The sequence below is a fragment of the Arachis hypogaea genome, chromosome 11 (genome assembly GCF_003086295.3).
Source record: "Arachis hypogaea cultivar Tifrunner chromosome 11, arahy.Tifrunner.gnm2.J5K5, whole genome shotgun sequence".
NCBI lineage: Eukaryota > Viridiplantae > Streptophyta > Magnoliopsida > Fabales > Fabaceae > Arachis > Arachis hypogaea.
The window spans coordinates 50,864,111-50,885,185 of NC_092046.1; the positions used below are offsets into that span (position 1 = coordinate 50,864,111).

The 21,075-nt window shown below is 36.9% G+C and overlaps 1 protein-coding gene across 1 annotated transcript; it reads left to right on the plus strand.

The window, feature by feature from the left end:
* The first annotated feature begins 19,899 nt into the window (after positions 1–19,899).
* On the plus strand, positions 19,900–20,868 carry LOC112721354 (F-box protein At1g61340-like). The gene is made up of 4 exons (XM_025772421.3): positions 19,900–20,188; positions 20,325–20,399; positions 20,509–20,596; positions 20,798–20,868. Exons 1-4 carry the CDS (start codon positions 19,994–19,996, stop codon positions 20,866–20,868), a joined length of 429 nt encoding a protein of 142 aa, XP_025628206.1. The 5' UTR covers positions 19,900–19,993.
* The last annotated feature ends 207 nt before the right edge of the window (positions 20,869–21,075 follow it).

Genomic DNA, 21,075 nt, shown 5'->3' on the forward strand with positions numbered 1-21,075 from the left:
CATTTTCTGTAACCCTAGGTCACTAGTTTACTATAAAAACTACTTTTAGTGATTCATCTTGTACCTCATGACACTTTACACGTTTCATATTGTATTTCTGACGGCATGAGTCTCTAAACCCCATGGTTGGGGGTGAGGAGATCTGCTGTGTTTTGATGGATTAATGCAATTACTACTGTTTTCCATTCAATCACGCTTGTTTCTATTCTAAGATATTCATTCGCACTTCAACCTGATGAACGTGATGATCCGTGACACTCATCATCCTTCTCACCTATGAACATGTGCCTGACAACCACCTTCATTCTACATGCAATCAAGCTTGAATGTGTATCTCTTGGGTTTCTAATCTAAGATTGGAACCTTCGTGGTATAGGCTAGAATTATTGGCGGCCATTCCTGAGATCCGGAAAGTCTAAACCTTGTCTGTGGTATTCCGAGTAGGATCTGGGAAGGGATGACTGTGACGAGCTTCAAACTCACGAGTGCTGGGCGTAGTGACAGATGCAAAAGGATCAATGGATCCTATTCAAACATGAGTGAGAACCGACAGATGATTAGCCGTGCGGTGACAGCGCATTTAGACCATTTTCACTGAGAGGACGGATGGTAGCCATTGACAACAGTGATCCACCAACATATAGCTTGCCATGGAAGGAGCCCTGCGTGCATGAAGAAGAAGACAGTTGAAAAGCAGAGATTCAGAAGATAGAGCATCTCCAAAACCTCAACATGTTCTCCATTACTACAAAACAAGTATTTATTTCATGTTCTTTTACTTTTTACAATTAAATCTAAGAATTATTGATATCCTGACTAAGAGTTACAAGATAACCATAGCTTGCTTCAAGCCGACAATCTCTGTGGGATCGACCCTTACTCTCGTAAGGTATTACTTGGACGACCCAGTGCACTTGCTGGTTAGTTGTGCGGAATTGCAAAAGTGTGATTGTGATTTCGTGCACCAAGTTTTTGGCGCTGTTGCTGGGGATTGTTCGAGTTTGGACAACTGACGGTTTATCTTGTTGCTTAGATTAGGAATAATTTATTTTTGTTGGTTTAAAGTCACTAAATTTGAATATTTTATTTGAGTTTAGTTTCATATTTTAAGTTTGGTGTCAATTGCATGCTTTTATTTTCTTTTGATTTTTCGAATTTGCATGTTCCTAGTTTCTTCTGGATCTTTAAAAATTCTAAGTTTAGTGTCTTCTTTGTGTTTTCCTTTAAATTTTCGACAATTTGTGTTTGATTTTCTAAAAATTTTAAGTTTGGTATTTTTGTGATTTTATTTACTTAAAAATTTTTCAAAAATTTGTTCTTGGTGTTCATCTTGATCTTCAAAGTGTTCTTGGTGTTCATCTTGACATTCAAAGTTTTCTTGTTTGTTCTCTTTGTTTTCATCTAAAATTTCTAAGTTTAGTGTCATTTTGTTGTTTTTCTCTTTCCTCATTAAAATTCAAAAATAAAAAAAAATATCTTTTCCTTATTTTACTCATAAATTTTGAAAGTTTGCATTCAATTAGTCAAAGATTTTCAACATCATATCTTTTTTTTAGTCAAGTCAAAATTCTAATTTCAAAAATTGATCTTTTCAAATCTTTTATAAAAATCAAATCTTTTTAATTTCTTCAATCATATCTTTTTTTATATATAAATTGCAATCATATCTTCTCAATCATATCTTTTTCAAAATAATTTTCAAAAAAATCACCTAACTACTTTTCTCTTTCATATTTCGAAATTAACTAAGCATTCTTTTTCCAAAATCTTTTTAATTAATTAATTAATTTAGTTTTCAATTTGCTTTTATTTCATTTTCTTCTAATTTTCGAAAATCATATCCAGAATTTTTCAAATCTTTTTAATTAATTAGCCATTTTAGCATTCGAATTATTTATTTATCTTTTTACTTTTTCTCTTAATTTTCGAAACTTTTATTTTATTTTTCATTTATTTCGTTTTATTTTATTCGGTTACTTTTAATTAAATAAAATAAAAATTTAAAAATATATTTTATTTGCAATCCACATCATCTCTCTTTCTCCATCATGGACCTAAGTGGAAATGAGCAGTCCAGAAGGACTCTGGGGTCATATGCTAACCTCATTACAGCTGCATATGGGAGTAGCATCTATATACCTCCCATCAAAGTAAGCAGTTTTGAGCTAAATCCTCAACTCATTATCATGGTGCAGCAAAATTGCCAGTATTCTAGTCTTCCACAGGAAGAACCTACTGAGTTTCTGGCACAGTTCTTACAAATTGCTGACACAGTACGTGATAAAGAAGTGGATCAGGATGTCTACAGATTATTATTGTTTCCATTTACTGTAAAAGATCAAGCTAAGAGGTGGTTAAATAACCAACCCACAACAAGCATAAAAACATGGAGACAGCTATCAGACAAATTCCTGAATCAATTTTACCCTCCAAAAAGGATGACACAGCTGAGGCTGGACATCCAAGGCTTTAAACAAGAGGATCATGAATCCCTTTATAATGCCTGGGAGTGGTACAGAGGGATGCTAAGGAAATGCCCCTCTGAAATGTTTTCAGAGTAGGTACAGTTAGACATCTTCTATTATGGGTTTACAGAAAGAGCTCAAATGTCTCTAGACTACTCAGCTGGTGGATCCATACACATGAGAAAGACGATTGAAGAAGCTCAAGAACTCATTGACACGGTTGCTAGAAATCAACATCTGTACTCAAGCAGTGAGTTCTTTATAAAAGAAGAGGCTAGGACAGTAACTACTGATCCTAATCCTCAAGAACAGATTGTTGAACTTAATCAGCAATTACTCCTTGTGACAAAACAATTAGCAGAATTTAAAGAGATGCTCCAAGACACTAAAAATGCTAACAAGAATATAGAAGCATAATTGAATCAGACAAGACAGCAACTATCTAAACAGATAACAGAAGAATGCCAAGCTGTCCAATTAAGGAGTGGGAAGACATTGAATAAATCAGCTCAAAATAGCAGAAAGCCAAGAAAGGAACAACTGATAGAGGATGACCAAACCACTGCCCAAAATCCCTCTGAGGACAGCAAGAGCCCAGAGAGGAATAATTCTGGTGTTCAAACGCCAGAAAAAGGTGAAAGATTGGCGTCAAATGCCCAGTGGATGCCCACTTCTGGTGTTCAAACGCCAGAAAAGGGAGAAAAGTTGGCGTTGAACATCCATTCCTTGCCCAGTTCTGGCGTTCAAACGCTAGAAAAGGGTGGGAAGTTGGCGTTAAACGCCCATCCAGCACCCAATCCTAGCGTTCAAACGCCAATGAACGCCAATGAGGGATCAGACACCTGCAAGTGCTGATAGTAACCCCTCTAAGAAGGCTTCTCCAACCACCTCTGTAGGGAATAAACCTGCAGCAACTAAGGTTGAAGAATATAAAGCCAAGATGCCTTATCCTCAGAAACTCCGCCAAGCAGAGCAGGATAAACAATTTGCCCACTTTGCAGACTATCTCAGGACTCTTGAGATAAAGATCCCATTTGCAGAGGCACTTGAGCAAATACCCTCTTATGCTAAGTTCATGAAAGAGATCTTAAGTCATAAGAAGGATTGGAGAGAAACTGAAAAGGTGTTTCTCACTGAAGAATGCAGTGCAGTCATTCTGAAAAGCTTACCAGAGAAGCTTCAAGATCCAGGAAGCTTTATGATACCATGCACATTAGAGGGTGCTTGCACCAAGACAGCTCTATGTGACCTTGGAGCAAGTATCAACCTAATACCTGCATCCACTATCAGAAAGCTTGGCTTGACTAAAGAAGTCAAACCAACCTGGATATGTCTTCAACTTGCTAATGGCTCCATTAAATATCTATCAGGCATAATTGAGGACATGATTGTCAAGGTTGGGCCATTTGCCTTTTCCACTGACTTTGTAGTGATGGAAATGGAGGAGCACAAGAGTGCAACTCTCATTCTAGGAAGACCTTTCCTAGCAACTGGACAAACTCTTATTGATGTACAAAAAGGGGAAGTGACCTTGAGAGTCAATGAAGATGAGTTCAAATTAAATGCTGTCAAAGCTAGGCAGTATCCAGACACATCAAATAACTGCATGAGCACTGATATTATTGACTCTTTGGTGGAAGAGATCAATATGACTGAAAGTCTCGAATTAGAGCTAGAGGACATCTTTAAAGATGTTCAGCCTGATCCGGAGGAATCAAAGGAAATAAAAGAACCTCTGAAAATTCCTCAGGAAGAGGATAAGCCTCCTAAACCCGAGCTCAAACCACTCCCACCATCCCTGAAATATGCATTTCTGGGAGAAAATAACACTTTTCCAGTGATCATAAGCTCTGCTTTAAATCCACAGGAAGAGAAAGCACTAATTCAAGTGCTAAGGACACACAAGACAGCTCTTGGGTGGTCCATAAGTGATCTTAAGGGCATTAGCCCAGTAAGATGCATGCACAAGATCCTATTGGAGGATGATGCTAAGCCAGTGGTTCAACCACAGAGGCGGCTAAATCCAGCCATGAAGGAGGTGGTGCAGAAAGAGGTCACTAAGTTACTAGAGGCTGGGATTATTTATCCTATTTCTGATAGCCCCTGGGTAAGCCCTGTCCAAGTTGTACCCAAAAAGGGAGGCATGACAGTGGTTCACAATGAAAAAAATGAACTGGTTCCCACAAGAACAGTTACAGGGTGGCATATGTGTATTGAATACAGAAGGCTCAATACAGCCACCAGAAAGGATCATTTTCCTTTACCCTTCATAGACCAGATGCTAGAGAGACTAGCAGGTCATGATTATTACTGCTTTTTGGATGGCTATTCAGGTTACAACCAAATTGCAGTAGATCCTCAGGACCAAGAGAAAACAGCATTTACATGTCCTTCTGGAGTATTTGCCTACAGAAGGATGCCCTTTGGTCTATGCAATGCACCTGCAACCTTTCAGAGGTGCATGCTCTCTATCTTCTCTGATATGGTAGAGAAATTTCTGGAAGTCTTCATGGATGACTTCTCAGTATTTGGAGACTCATTCAGCTCCTGTCTTGATCATCTAGCACTTGTTCTGAAAAGGTGCCAAGAGACTAACCTGGTTTTAAACTGGAAAAAATGTCACTTTATGGTGACTGAAGGAATTGTCCTTGGACATAAAATTTCAAACAAGGGGATAGAGGTGGATCAAGCCAAGGTAGAGGTAATTGAAAAATTACCACCACCTGCCAATGTAAAGGCAATCAGAAGCTTTATGGGACATGCAAGATTCTACAGGAGGTTTATAAAGGATTTTTCGAAAATTGCAAAATCTCTGAGCAATCTGCTAGCTGCTGACACACCATTTGTGTTTGACACAGAGTGTCTACAGGTGTTTGAGATCCTGAAAGCCAAGCTGGTCACAGCACCAGTCATCTCTGCACCAAACTGGACATTACCATTCAAACTAATGTGTGATGCCAGTGACCATGCCATTGGTGCAGTGTTGGGACAGAGGCATAACAAGCTTTTGCACGTCATTTACTATGCTAGCCGTGTTTTAAATGATGCACAGAAGAATTACACAACTACAGAAAAAGAGTTACTTGCAGTGGTTTATGCCATTGACAAGTTTAGATCCTATTTAGTAGGTCCAAAAGTGATTGTGTACACTGACCATGCTGCTCTTAATTACCTACTCACAAAGCAGGATTCAAAACCCAGGCCCATTAGATGGGTGTTGCTTCTGCAAGAGTTTGATATAGAAATAAGAGACAGAAAAGAGACAGAGAACCAGGTAACCGATTACTTGTCCCAGATAGAACCAGTAGCAGGGGCGTCCCTCCCTCCTACTGAGATCTCTGAAACCTTTCCGGATGAGCAACTCTTCGCCATTCAGGAAGTACCATGGTTTACAGACATTGCGAATTATAAAGTTGTGCGGTTCATACCCAAAGAGTACAGCAGGGTGCAGACGAAAAAACTAATTTCGGATGCTAAGTACTACTTATGGGATGAACCATATCTCTTTAAGAGATGTGCAGATGGAATGATCTGCAGATGCGTACCCAGAGAAGAGGCACCGAAGATCCTATGGCACTGCCATGGATCACAGTATGGAGGACATTTCGGAGGTGAGCGAACAGCCACTAAGGTCCTCCAATGTGGCTTCTACTGGCCTACTTTCTATAGAGATGCCCGAGAGTTTGTGCGTAACTGTGACAGTTGCCAAAGAGCTAGTAACTTGCCTCATGGTTATGCCATGCCTCAACAAGGGATCTTAGAGATTGAGTTGTTTGATGTATGGGGTATAGACTTCATAGGTCCCTTCCCACCATCATATTCAAACACTTACATTTTGGTGGTAGTAGACTATGTATCTAAATGGGTAGAAGCAATTGCCACACCCACTAATGATACTAAGACCGTACTAAAATTCCTTCAGAAACATATTTTTAGCAGATTTGACATCCCCAGAGTACTAATCAGTGACGGAGGCACTCATTTCTGCAATAAACAGCTTTACTCTGCTATGGTCCGATATGGAATTAGCCACAAAGTAGCAACTCCATATCATCCACAGACAAATGGGCAGGCTAAAGTCTCTAATAGTGAACTAAAAAGAATCCTGGAATGGACTGTAATTGCCTGTAGAAAGGATTGGGCAAAAAGCTTGGATGATGCTCTGTGGGCATACAGAACAGCATTCAAGACTCCTTTAGGAACCTCTCCATACCAGCTTGTGTATGGCAAGGCTTGTCATCTGCCCATGGAACTGGAACATAAGGCTTACTGGGCAACCAGATTCCTAAACCTGGACGCCAAGTTAGCTGGAGAGAAAAGATTGCTCCAGCTGAATGAGCTAGAGGAATTCAAACTCAATGCTTTTGAAAATGCTAAAATTTACAAGGAGAAAGAAAAAAAGTGGCATGACAAGAAACTTTCATCTAGAGTCTTTGAATCAGGACAGAAGGTTCTGCTATTTAACTCTAGGCTCAGACTATTCCCCGAGAAATTGAAATCCCGGTGGAGGGGACCATATGTGATCACAAGTGTATCACCTGGATATGTTGAGCTTCAGGATGTTGACTCTGATAAAAAGTTCATTGTTAATGGACAGAGAATTAAACATTATCTTGAAAGCAATTTTGAGCAAGAATGCTCAAAACTGAGGCTTGAATAAAGCTCAGTCAAGGTCCAGCTAAAGACAATAAAGAAACGCTTGTTGGGAGGCAACCCAGCCATTAGCAGGTTATTTGTTTTACTTAATACTTAGAGAATTTTAATATAAATTTTCTTCAAGATTAATCATCAAAATTGAAGGAATTCACAAAGTTACAGAAGGATTCAGCACAAAAAGCAGAGAAAAGGAGCTCACTGGCAAGAAAACGCCAGTAAGGAGCATTTTGGGCGTTAAACGCCAGAATGGATACCATTCTGGGTGTTTAACGCCAGTAAAGGTACCATTTTGGGTGTTAAACGCCAGAATAGATACCATTATGGGCGTTTAATGCCAGAATTGCAGCATCCTGGGCGTTCAGAAAAACGTCCAGTAACAAAGGATTTCTGGCGTTTAACGCCAGCCAGGGTACCTGGCTGGGCGTTAAACGCCCACAATGGCCAACTTATGGGCATTAAACCCTAAACCCTAAACCCTGGTATCCATTCTGGGCGTTTAACGCCAGAAAGACAAGGGGAGAGGATTTTGTTGTTCACTTTAAAATTTTTCAAATTTTTATGTTTTGACTCATAATTTTCTGCATAAACATGTTTCAAACTTTCATCATTCACCCTCAATTTTCAAAAATTCAACAATTTTCTAAATCTCTTTTCAAAATTCTTTCAAATCCTTCCCAAATCTTCTTCAAAAACTCAAGTATCTTTTCAATTTCTTTCCAAATCTTTTCAAACTCATCATATCATCTCTTATTTCTTAGATGCATAAACAAATTTTCAGATTTAACATCTTTATATCTTTTTCAATTAAAAAAATCTCATCTTTTTCATATCATGATTTTATTTTCTTCCACCAATCATATCTTTATGTCATATCTCTTTCAAAATTTTCGAAATCCCTCCCCTCTACTTATAAATACACATTCGGCCATCCCCTCCTCTCCACCATTCGAATTTGCATCTCCTCCTCTCTCTCCCCTTTCCTTTCTTTTGCTTGAGGGCAAGCAAACGTCTAAGTTTAGTGTGTTTTTCCGTGATCACTGAGCTAAGACTCATCAAGATCATGGCTCCTAAGAGAAAACAAACCAATTCAAGAGGCAAGAAAGAGAATACTCCAAATTAAGAGTCTTTGGAATCAAGAAAGGTTCTTCACCAAAGAACATGCAGACCATTACCATAAAATAATGGGTCTAAGATCAGTGATCCCAGAAGTTAAATTCGATATGAAAGAAGACGAATATCCGGAGATCCAAGAGCAAATTTGAAACAGGGGATGGAAAATTCTAGCTAATCCTAAAACAAGGGTTGGAAGAAACATGGTTCAGGAATTCTATTCAAATATGTGGCTGACAGATAAGCAGAGAATAACTAGAACCGCCTTCCATACCTACCAAACCATGGTCAGAGGGAGGATTATTTACTTCCATCTGGACAAAATAAGAGAGGTCTTCAAACTGCCTCAACTACAAGATGATCCAGAATCCTTTAATAGGAGAATGGTGAGAGAAGATAAGGGGTTGGACCAAGTTCTAGAGGACATATGCCTCCCTAGAACTAAGTGGATAACCAATTCAAAAGGTGTCCCAAACCAACTCAAGAGAGGAGATCTCAAACCAGTTGCAAGAGGCTGGTTGGACTTCATTGGGCGTTCCATACTACCCACTAGCAACCGCTTTGAGGTCACTGTCAAAAGAGCGGTGATAATTCATTGTATTATGCAGGGAAACGAAGTGGAGATTCATCATCTGATTTCTTGTGAGATTTACACAATTGCAAACAAGAACTCCACTGAAACCAAACTGGCATACCCAAGCTTAATTTTTCTGCTATGTAAAGATGCTGGGGTGAGGATAGGAGTAGATGAATTCATTCCAATCGAACACCCAATCACCAAGAAGTCAATGGAAGGACAACAAGTGCAAGACAACTCCATCAAAAGGAGGGCGCAGGAGTTCCTCCCAGAAATCCCTAAAATTGACTACTGGACCCGCCTAAAAGCATCTGTCACTAAGCTGTAAGAAGCTGTGGATCAACTTAAGGAAGAACAACAGAATCAAAACTGCATGCTCTGCAAGCTGCTGAAGGAACAGGAGAAGCAGGGGCGTGAGCTACAGGAGCTGAAGCGCCAGAAGCTTTCCCTTGAAGGACCAAACACCCCATAGACTGAAGGAGCATCCACTGCTCAAAACCAAGGTTGTTGAGTCCTAACTCTGTGATAGCCTCTGTCATTATGAATCTATTTTAAGAGTCATTTATTTTTCTATTTTAATTTTCTGTCTTCTATTATTATTGATTTGCTCTTATATTTATTTTTAAGTCTTATTTTCATTCCATGATTAATAAAATTTAAAGTTTATGTCTTAAAGCTATGAATGTCCTATGAATCCATCACCTTTCTTAAATAAAAAGTGTTTTTAATTGCAAAAGAAAAAAAAGTACATAAATTTCAAATTTTAAAACAGATTAATTATTTTGATGTGGTGACAATACTTTTTGTTTTTCTGAATGAATGCTTGAACAGTGCATATTTTTGAATTTGTTGTTTATGATTGTTAAAAATGTTGGCTCTTGAAAGAAAAAAAACGAGAAATGTTATTGATGATCTGAAAAATCATAAAAATAATTCTTGAAGCAAGCAAAAGCAGTGAATAAAAAAGGGCTTGCAGAAAAAAAATATATGCGAAAGAAAAAAATGCGAAAAAAAGAAAGAAAAAGAAAAAGCTGTGTTCAAGAATCAACATACTGAACTAGGAGAATCAATAACACTATCTGAATTATGAGTTCCTATAGATGCCAATCATTCTAAACTTCAAAGGATAAAGTGAGATGCCAAAACTGTTCAGAAGCAAAAAGCTAAGAGCCCTGCTCATCTAATTAAGATTAATCTTCATAGATGTTTTTGGAATTCATTGTATATTCTCTTCTTTTATCCTATTTGATTTTCAGTTGCTTGAGGACAAGCAATAATTTAAGTTTGGTGTTGTGATGAGCGGATAATTTATACACTTTTTGGCATTATTTTCAGTATGTTTTTAGTATATTTTAGTTAGTTTTTATTATGTTTTTATTAGTTTTTATTCAAAAATCACATTTCTGGACTTTACTATGAGTTTGTGTGTTTTTCTGTGATTTCAGGTATTTTCTGACTGAAATTGAGGGACCTGAGCAAAAATCTGATTCAGAGGCTGAAAAAGGACTACAGATACTGTTGGATTCTGACCTCCCTGCACTCGAAGTAGATTTTATGGTGCTACAGAAGCCCAATTAGTGCACTCTCAATTGCGTTGGAAAGTAGACATCCTGAGCTTTCCAGCAATATATAATAGTTCATCCCTGATGGATTAATGCAATTACTACTGTTTTCCATTCAATCATGCTTGTTTCTATTCTAAGATATTCATTCGCACTTCAACCTGATGAATGTGATGATCCGTGACACTCATCATCCTTCTCACCTATGGACGCGTGCCTGACAACCACCTCCGTTCTACATGCAATCAAGCTTGAATGTGTATCTCTTGGGTTTCTAATCTAAGATTGGAACCTTCGTGGTATAGGCTAGAATTATTGGCGGCCATTCCTGAGATCCGGAAAGTCTAAACCTTGTCTGTGGTATTCCAAGTAGGATCTGGGAAGGGATGACTGTGACGAGCTTCAAACTTACGAGTGCTGGGCGTAGTGACAGACGCAAAAGGATCAATGGATCCTATTCCAACATGAGTGAGAACCGACAGATGATTAGTCGTGCGGTGACAGCGCATTTGGACCATTTTCACTGAGAGGACGGATGGTAGCCATTGACAATGGTGATCCACCAACATATAGCTTGCCATGGAAGGAGCCCTGCGTGCATGAAGAAGAAGACAGTTGGAAAGCAGAGATTCAGAAGATAGAGCATCTCCAAAACCTCAACTTGTTCTCCATTACTGCAAAACAAGTATTTATTTCATGTTCTTTTACTTTTTACAATTAAATTTGATAATTATTGATATCCTGACTAAGAGTTACAAGATAACCATAGCTTGCTTCAAGCCGACAATCTCCGTGGGATCGACCCTTACTCACGTAAGGTATTACTTGGATGACCCAGTGCACTTGCTGGTTAGTTGTGCGGAATTGCAAAAGTGTGATTGTGATTTCGTGCACCAGTGCTTTGATACGGAAATTGATAAATCAATATTCCACCGACAAGTGCACCGAGTTGTAATTAAGTAATAACTCACTAAAAGTGAGGTCGATCCCACGAGGATTGATAGATTAAGCAATTTTAATCAATTGGTCATTCTAGTCAAACAATTAGATTAATGTGATTTGAGTGATCATTAGAGATCTTGATAGTAAAATAAATGACTGGAATGTAAATGGCAAGAAATTAAATGTCTAGAAATGTAAGGTGCGGAAAGTAAATAGCTAGAAATCTAAAGTGCATAAACTTAAATTGCTGAAATGTAAATACAGGAATAGTAAATAACAAGGAAATTAAATTACGGGAACGTAAAAGAATTAAGAACAATGAACATTAAGAGAATAAGCAATCAGGAAGGAAATTAAAAGGAAGTAAGGAAATGCTAATGAATTAAAAGTCATTAGGGATTGGAGATACTAGATCTTCCTGAATCAATGAACTTCTCTTTTCTCTTGTTCATGCAATGTTAGATCTTTGGTGGATAATTAGTAATTGGGTTCCAATTCCTTGGTAACTCAATTTCTCTAGACATGATCAAATACCAATTCCTTGATCCAATGCTCATGAACAGAGGTGAAGCATAATTTCTAATCCCATGCCACACAACTCCTAAGATCCCAATTTCAGAGTGATTACATGTCACTATATTAAGCTCTGAATCAAAATCAAATTCATTGTGAGAAAAGAGTTTTAAACTAAATTACTATGATTCCTTTTCCAAGGTTCACATATAAGTCTAATAGATCCAATTCCTCTTCCAATTGAATTGGATCTTTGAAGATCGGAAACTCTCTGTTAGATAAACAAAGATAGAATCAAGAAGAGAAGAAGATGAACAAAAATTCAATTCAATCTTTGCAGAGCTCTTCTGCCCTAATGAATGAGGGGTTAGTGACTCATTGCTCTATTATAAAAATTAGAACTATAAGAGTAAGAACTAGAAAATAAACTAATAATGAAGTACAAGCAAAAAGTGAAAATTGATGTGTGATCTCCAACCCCCTAATGAGTTCAAAACCCTCCCTATTTATACTAGTTCTCTACTTCTTAAGCGCCTTCAAAATCTGCTTCTAGAGTGGGCTTTGTTGGGCTCGGATTGGAGGCATTAAAAAGGACTTGGTGTTGTTTACTACTAACGCCTCCTTCTTTTAGCTATGCCAATACCCTGCTGCCATTAGTTGGAGATAACGCCCCCTGTGTTGGGCATTGCCAACGCCCCTTTTTATTTTTCCCAATTTGTGTACCTGTGCGTACGCACATATGTGTGCATATGCAAACTCCTTGAATCTTCAATTCCCAAGTGTTGCAGGCATTATCCTGAAATGACGCTAGTTCATCCTGGCATTGCCAACACCAACTCCTCCTTCCAGGGATGTCCCTGACTTATGTACCTGTGCGTACGCACACTTATGAAATTTCCCTTCTTCAGTATTGCAGGCGTTGTTCTAGAATAATGCCCCTTGAATTGGGCATTGCCAACGCCCTACTGGCATTACTTGGAGATAACGCCCCTGTTATGGGCGTTGTTACTTGTGTACCTGTGCGTACGCACATGACACTTCTCAAAATTTCAAGCTCCAAGATCACAGGCGTTACTTTAAACTAACGCCAGTTCATCCTGGTGTTGCCAATGCCAGGGTCTTCCTTTCCAGGGATGCTTGGCGTTGTTGGAGAATAATGCCCTTTGAATTGGACATTGCCAATGCTTGAATTTAAGCTCTAGAGGCTGCATTGATATGCATGGGCATTGTTTGAGGATAACTTTAGTTATAGCTGGCATTGCTAACGCCAGCTAACAATCACATTATTTCATCCACGTGTGTGTATGCACACTTGCTAAAGCTTGCAACCTCAAGTCATCGGTGGAGTTGCTTGAAGTAACGCCAATATAAGTGGGTGTTGCCAATGCCCAAGTTGGCCTGCTCTGCTTCAGGGCTCTGCTTCGGGGATGCTTTGTGCTCTGCATGCTTTTCTCATTGCCTACCTATCAAGGATTAAACATAGTGCATCAAAGTAATATACAAGATGACTTAACATACTAAGTGTAATAGTAATGCTTATAATGACAACTTCACTTAGTTCTTTCTATTGCATCAAATTCACCTTGTATATTCATGAAATAGCTACAATTTTAACTCATGATTGATGATCCATTATATGCAGAGATATTTCATGAAATCACTTGTTTATTAACTAAAATTATATGAAAATAAACTAAAAGCTAACTAAAATAGCTAACTGAACTAGCTAAGATGCACACGCATCATGCTTAGTAGTGAGCTGTGGTTCATCTGAGAGATGGCGAAGATCATTGAACTCTGTTTTTCTTTTGCTTACCATCTCTCCTTGGTTATTTTGAAAACCTTATATGTATTTTACTAGTCCTTTTGGAACATGCCTATAGAGGTCTTAATGTATATTTTTAGGAGAAATAAGAAAAAAATACTGTTGTCAAACTTATTTTAATTCTGTACCCTAGCCGGCCTAAACTTCGCAGATCGCGACTAGTGGCTAGTTACTTATGTTTATATATATATGTCCTATATTTATCTTATTATTTCTTAATGTTTTATTGCTTATCGCTTTCTGAACGCAATTTACTTTTCATTTTCATTGATACGTGTCCTGACATTATAGATTATGACACAAAAAATTTATAGAATCGAACTACTTTTACAAAAGATCGTAGGGGACAAAAGTCCCCGTCAGCTAAGAAGACCAGGGTCTCCGTAGATAAAAAATTAAATAATAAGATTTTTAGTTATTATTTTCATATGAAAGAGTTTAATTTATTACTGATAATTAATTTTAATATTCTTTATCTAAAATTTAAAACGATTTAACTTGTATACTTTTTTATTAGTTTTTAAGTCTGTTGCACAAATAGAAATAATTAATTTATATACTTGCTATTTAAAAATAATATTTTTTTCTTTATGTATATAAAAATATAATTAGATATTAGCGTAAAAAAATTATATTGATAGTTATAGAATTAACTCAAAATCAATTTTTTTAAACAATTGAATCTTGATTTTAACTTTTAATCATCATAACATTAGGGGTGAAGGCACGTATTTGGATCTCACCTTTCATTGATAGTTACCTGTGAATGCCCCATCCAGAGAGCTAGCTGTTAGTCTTTCTCGATGCGTCGATAGAAGATAATAGGCTAATGTAGGGCCTATATTAAACCCATTCTAAATAATAATCCTTATGAATGAGTTTATACCTTAGATACAGCTTCTTTGTACACGTTCACTTGCATCACATACACAAGTGCAGCATCCATGAATCTTAATTAGAAAGATCGCACCCCCCATTAAATAAAAGAAGAGTCTCACTGATGAGTCCATATTTGATGATAATTTTTTGCTTGAATTGGAGAGATTTCGTCACATAAACTCACACTTAATCACCAAAATAGCATACTTTTGTGATTTCTCTCTAAATTGAACCTAAATGTGAAAACATGCGTTTTGTGCTTAAATTGATCATTTTAATTCCACTTTTTATTCCATTCGATACCGTGATATGTTTTGTTAAGTGATTTCAGGTCAATTATGCTTGAATGGCCAGGTAAAGTGGAAGGAAGCATGCAAAATGGGTGATTTCATGAAGAAAACAAAGGAGAAGCACACAGTCAAGTGTGCGTACGCACAACTTCTTATGCGTATACACAAGTCCCAGCACGTGACTTCATTAAAATGTCATGTGGCTCGCAAATTTGGGGCTTTCTTGGCCCAATTCTGGAAGTGCTGAAGCCATTTTGGAGTGCTATATGAAGGGGACTTCATTCCATATCAAGGGAGCTCACTTTTACATAGATTACAACATTAGGAGTAGGAGTAGTATAGTTTAGAAAATTATCTCTTAGGGTTTTATTTAGAGTTCATTGTAGAATTTTATAGTTTTAATTTTGGTCTTGGATTTTGCTTATCTCATTCTAAGTACTCTTTAATTTCCTCCTTAATTTCATTACTCTTACTACTTTGTCTTATGGTTGAAGTTACTTTGTTAATATATGCAATTTTGATTTCTTGAATCTTTTGCTTATGAATTTGATATTTTATGATTTCTATATGCTTAATTCAGTTTCTATTGTTGATATTGTGAATATTTTAGTTATAGTTTTCATTATCTTTTGCAATTTTCTATGTTTTGCTTTTATGCCCACCAAGTGTTTGTGAAAATACCACTTGGTAATTTTGAGTAGATTTTCACACCTTGACTTGGGAAATGAGTTCCTAGAATACTAGAGTCATAATGTTCAATATTTAGTGGTAGTTCTTAGGTTGTTAGTTGGCTCTTGTTTCCATTGATGCTAGCTTTTTACTAATGTCAATTAGTAAGTTAGCTAGGACTTATGGATTACGGTCAATTATGCTTGTTTGACTTCCTCCTCGATGTTAGGGGTTGATGAAGCGAGATTAACTCATCATAATTGCCATAGTTGTGGTTATGACGATGATAGGTAACCCTGAGATCACTCAACAAACGCATCACAGCATCGAATGGTAATATAAGAAGATTAAAAATTAGTAATTTAAAGTTCTAGGAAGCATGTTTTCAATCATAGCACAAAATTCAGAAGGAAACTTAAAAACATGCAAATTATATGTATAAGTGTGAGTAAAGTTGATAAAATCCACTCAATTCGATCCAAAATAAGTCATAAAATAGTGGTTCATTAATAGGATGCCTTAATTCTCATTCCCAAGTCAAGGCTCTTTTATGCAATTATCGCATTTTCACTAGTTTTGATCTTGTTTCCTTTTTAATTGCATTAATTCCCTTTTTTATCATTTGTTAGTTCTTTTATTTCTTAGTTCTTTTAATCTTCCATTCTATACTTCAAAACCCCCTTACTTCACAACCAAAAGTGTGCACATTAATTTGCATAGTCCGAGGGAGACGACCCGGGATTTCAAACTCCTGGTTTTTACTTGTTTTAGATTGTGATAAATCTTCATATTTAAACTTTGATATTGGGATTTAATATTTGATTTGGACTATGCTATCAACGAAGTGATTCTTTTATTGTTAAATTTTACCCGACATGAATCCTACTCATCACCCTCCAAATTATATTTAATAAATATTTAATCGTACCCCCCTCCCACACTACAAGAAAAAAGGCCTGTCGGCACACTTTTTTCTTGCCACGCTTTTAAAGCGTGCCCAAAAGTGGTATATGGCCACGCTTTTATGCGGGTGGCCACTGATTTGTGATTTCGCCACGCTTTTTTTGCCACGTGTCAAAAACGTGGCCATAGAGAAAAATCGGCACGCTTTTATGAGGGTGGCAACTGATTATTGATTTGGCTACATTTTTTTGTCACGCTTTAAAAGCGTGGCTATAGAGAGAAATTAGTACGCTTTTGAAGCGTGGCTGATTTGTCTTCCTATAGGCACTCTAAAAAAAGTGTAGCGACATAGTTTTCACCCATTTTTTTCGCACTTAAATTTTTTCCCAATTAAACACTTCAACACTAAAAAAGTGACAATCCTTTCACTACTCAAGCCTCCGAACACTCACTGCCAGCCCCTTCATCTTCATCACTACCATGTCCCAATTCATCACTGCTGATGAGAACCCATGCCCACCCTCTATCCTAGCCCTTCATCTTCATCACTGTTGAGAACCCTCATACCTAGCCCTCTCTCTGAGCCCTCTTTCACAGCCCTCTATCGCACTTTCTCTCGCACTCGCTCTGTCGCAACCCTCGCACCCTCAATGCAAGCCTCCTCCTCAGATTCGCAACCCTCACACCCTCTCTCACAACCCTCTATCGGCGGTGCTCCGTCGATGCTCCCTACATCGGCATGCCCTCCCTCAGCGATCTCTCTCTCTCAAACCCTAAACACTAAAGACGCTGCCTCTCTCTCGCTCCTCCCTCAATCGGCGCTTCCTCTCCCTCAATCGATGCTCAACCCTCACTATAAACACTACAAGGTAAGTATTTCTTCCTTCTGTTTCTCTGATCCTGTGATAAGGGCCATTAATTTGTTTCCCTGGCTGTTTTGTTGTTCCTATGTTGCAGTGATGTGAAAATGGAAGTTTAAATATTGACACATTGAATTTAGGAAAATGTTAGGAGGTGATTTTTATCGTAAAAATCTATTCGATGTTCCCTGGTTTTGATTCTTGGGCTTCCCTTCATTTCAGATGTGTGTGCTTGGTTCTGGAAGCTTGTTTTCTTGTTCATTATTAGATATTTTGTAATTTGTATTGATTGGAGACTAATTATGCTTTCTAATCTTTCTCACATGTTATTCTTGTCTTTTGTATAAAGAAAATAAACAGGGTATATTTGATGCTATTCTTCGTGGAAGCATTGATTTCTCATTGGAGTGCTTGAATCATTCTCATCATGAAGATCCTTTATTGCTTGCAGATCAGCATGCTGCTGTTGCGGTTGAGAGTCCCAACACAAGGCTCTTAACCGTGCTTGATGAGGTTTGTTATTTTTTCTTTTCATTTTCTTTTGAAAATTATTGAGTAATGTTATTTGGATAAATTATTCATAGAAATTTTGAATAAAAAAATATATATTAAAAACAAATTAAACATATAAATATATGGAGGAGGCTGATTTTTGTATTTGGATATATATTTGTGTATGGTAATAACTAATAACTAATATTTTATTTTTTCCTTCTGTGATTTGTGTCACTGTTATTTGAAATAATTGGTGAAATGGGGTTTTCATTCTCTTGTGATGCTTAAGATCTCTTGTCATGAACTCAGAGAAAGCATAACTCAGAGAAAACCGGTGATCTGGGGAAGATCTCTATGTTAACTTAAGATTATGGTTTATGCCTTTATTCATGTTGACAATAAAGATAACCTGTGTGTCACAAGATCAATAGAATAGAACAAGAATTACATTTGCTTCTCTTGGAGCATCTAAGAATTTCTCATTTATATAAAAATATATAAATCAAGCACCGGATATTTTGATAACGAGTATATAAGATTTTGTCTTTTCTTATGTTCATAAATCATAATATTTATGTGTTCCTGGAATAGATATTAAATATCTTCCAAAATCCTGCAAGTATTTTTGCTTGTGGCAGCAGTGAGTTGTATATATTTTGTTACTCTTGTCCTACTGAAATGGAGACTCTAGTTTTTATGCTGTTGGCATATTTCTGTGATGTTTCATTGTTCCTCACTCTTCATGCATGTTGTTGTAGACACAAATGCTCATAATGCTCGAGAGAGCATGATGAATCAGATGATGTATTCCGATATAAATTCTCGAATTGGGAGTTGTATGCCATTATCTTCTATGCGAATTGGAACTATCATTCACAATATTGAATTGAACTCGGGGCAAGGTGGCAAGCTGGTTAGAGCTGCTGGAACTTGTGCAAAAATCCTGAAAGAACCCACATCAAAATACTGTCTTATCCAGCTCACAATGGTAATAACTAAGTTATGCTTTCTCTGTGTTCATGTTTAATGTAAATTTTTTTAGCCATTTTATCCACTTGTATTTTCTGTATATACTTCCTATATATTAAGATCTAAGGTATTTATTTCAATGAATGAATCAATGAAACAAATTTAACTTTTCATTGCAGTTGAGGCCTTAACTTCTCTAAAGGATTCTTTGCAAATCAATATTCCCAGTTGGGTTGGTTCAGATCCTTGTAGTGGTTCTTGGCAAGGAATCACATGCAAGAACTCGTGTTGTTTCCATGTAAGTTCTCTTCTGACTGTGCTTAATTACAGTAGAAACTTATATGCAGTTAACTTCATTATCAAACAAGGTACTTTCCCCCTTTTTCTAAATAAAAAATATTGGACTTGTTTTGCTTGTGCTTTTTTAAATAAAGACAGAAACAAAAATAAGTTATTTTTTCTGTTTATTTATTTTGAAAAAGCAGGTAAGGACTTGCTTCTTCCAAAAGCAAATGCAGTAAAAGTAAGAGAATTATGGTTATTTGTCTCTTATTTCATTTTGCTCTGTCAATTTTTGCTTCTTACTCTTTTATTTCATTTATTAGGCTAGATCGAAATTTAATTAGGTTGGTTGTAGTTATTTTCCTGAACCAGTACCATTTTCAAGCAAGTGATTTATTATTTCATAATTTAATCTGAACCCGTACCATTTTCAAGCAAGTGATTTGTTATTTCATAATTTTAATATAGTCCTTATTAATTAATTCAGTAGCGACAAAGAATGCATAGCAAGTCAACAAATTCATAGAATTTTAAATAATTATGACAGGCCAAGATTCTGTACAACAGTGTCCCCTTGTCAGATGCCTATCTTGGCATACTCCTGGAGGGTCGCGAGCATTTTGAAGACATGTTTGGGGCGTTTAAAGAAAGGACAGTCTTCTACTCCTGGTACATAGGTATGAGACCATTTTCCCCCAATTTTCTCGGTTCCTTTCCTCATTGGAAACCCTCGTATATCTAGGTATGTTCCTGTCTCATTTCTTCCCTATTTTTTTTGTGAGTTTGTTGAAAGTGGAACGTAGTGTTCCCGCTTTTTGGATTTTTCAAAAATTTGTTTCAAAATTCTGTAATTAAATACCTCATTTGGTGCTGTGACTTCATGGCCTATTTCTGATCCTTAAGGTTTTGGGTATTTGCAGGTTAGAGAAAGAAAGTTTGAAGTTTTAGCGCTGTTAAGTTTATTATTTTGAGGATTACTAGGGTTCATTGGAAGACATGGCGATAAGGTTTGAGGGCTATAATTTTACAAGAACACGATCGCTTGGAAGGAAGAAGGTTGTTTCTGGCAATGTAAAAGGTTCTCCTCTTGATTCAGAAACTGATATGGCTCTATTAAAGAGAGTGTGTAGTGGGAGGTTCAACTTCAACTCTGAAAGGTCTCTCCTTGAAGCCCTTCCTCTTGATATTCTGGTGAGTTTCAATTCTGATGGTGTAATAGTAATTCTAAAAATTGTGTTTATTTTTTAATTATTATTTTCAAGTTCACTAATTTGAATGAAATGCAGAATTCTGAATTTTTTGTAACCCCTAATTGTGTCAATTGCAGATTAGGGTACTGTGTGGTGTGAACCATGAGGATTTGGAGCAGCTTTTGCATGTCTCGAAAACGATTAGTGAAGCAGTGAGTATCAAGTACCATTTCTAAGTGTGATTTCTTTGTTTTTTGTGTTTCTAAATTTAGTTTAGGGTTCTAATTTGGTAACTGATGGTGGATTTTTATTCTATTGCAGGCTGAAGTTGCAAAGAGGTTCCACTTTGAGTACAGTACTCCAAAGAAGAAAACTTTTGATTCCTTTCATACCTTTGAGTACAGTACTTGTGAGTCTAAAATCTAAATGGTTAGCAGCATGCTTAGATGTTTGTTTAAGGTGTTACATGATTGATAATTCCTTTCAAAATTAACACAAAACCACCCTTATTATTTGGATAGTGATTACTGTATAAGATAATAAGAGGCATGCATATTTAACATTTAGCTTGCCATTTGTATTGAAAAATTTTGCTTATGGCTCACAACAGGGTCTGGACCAAAATCTGATGAGAAGACAACGTATTCCATTGGTACAAGGCTAAAAGCATTCTCTGATTAGTTGCTGAAAATTATGGTATCGGGCAAACTTGATGCCATCTTTCCCGCTGCTACACGCCAATATGCGCCATTGATTGAGGAGTTGTGGAATGATGCAGCCATTAAGGCCACATATGCAAGAAGAAGTGAATTAGAAATGTTGCCTAGTGTTGCCAGAAGAAGTAAATTAGATTAGAATTTTTCTAATATAAAATTATAATTTTTTTTA

Excerpts from the sequence above, each read along its gene's own strand:
- LOC112721354 (XM_025772421.3), top strand. The coding sequence starts at position 19,994 with ATGGCGATAAGGTTTGAGGGCTATAATTTTACAAGAACACGATCGCTT. Across the intron at positions 20,400-20,508 it reads CGAAAACGATTAGTGAAGCA|GCTGAAGTTGCAAAGAGGTT; the intron begins GTGAGTATCAAG and ends ATTCTATTGCAG. Across the intron at positions 20,597-20,797 it reads TACCTTTGAGTACAGTACTT|GGTCTGGACCAAAATCTGAT; the intron begins GTGAGTCTAAAA and ends GGCTCACAACAG.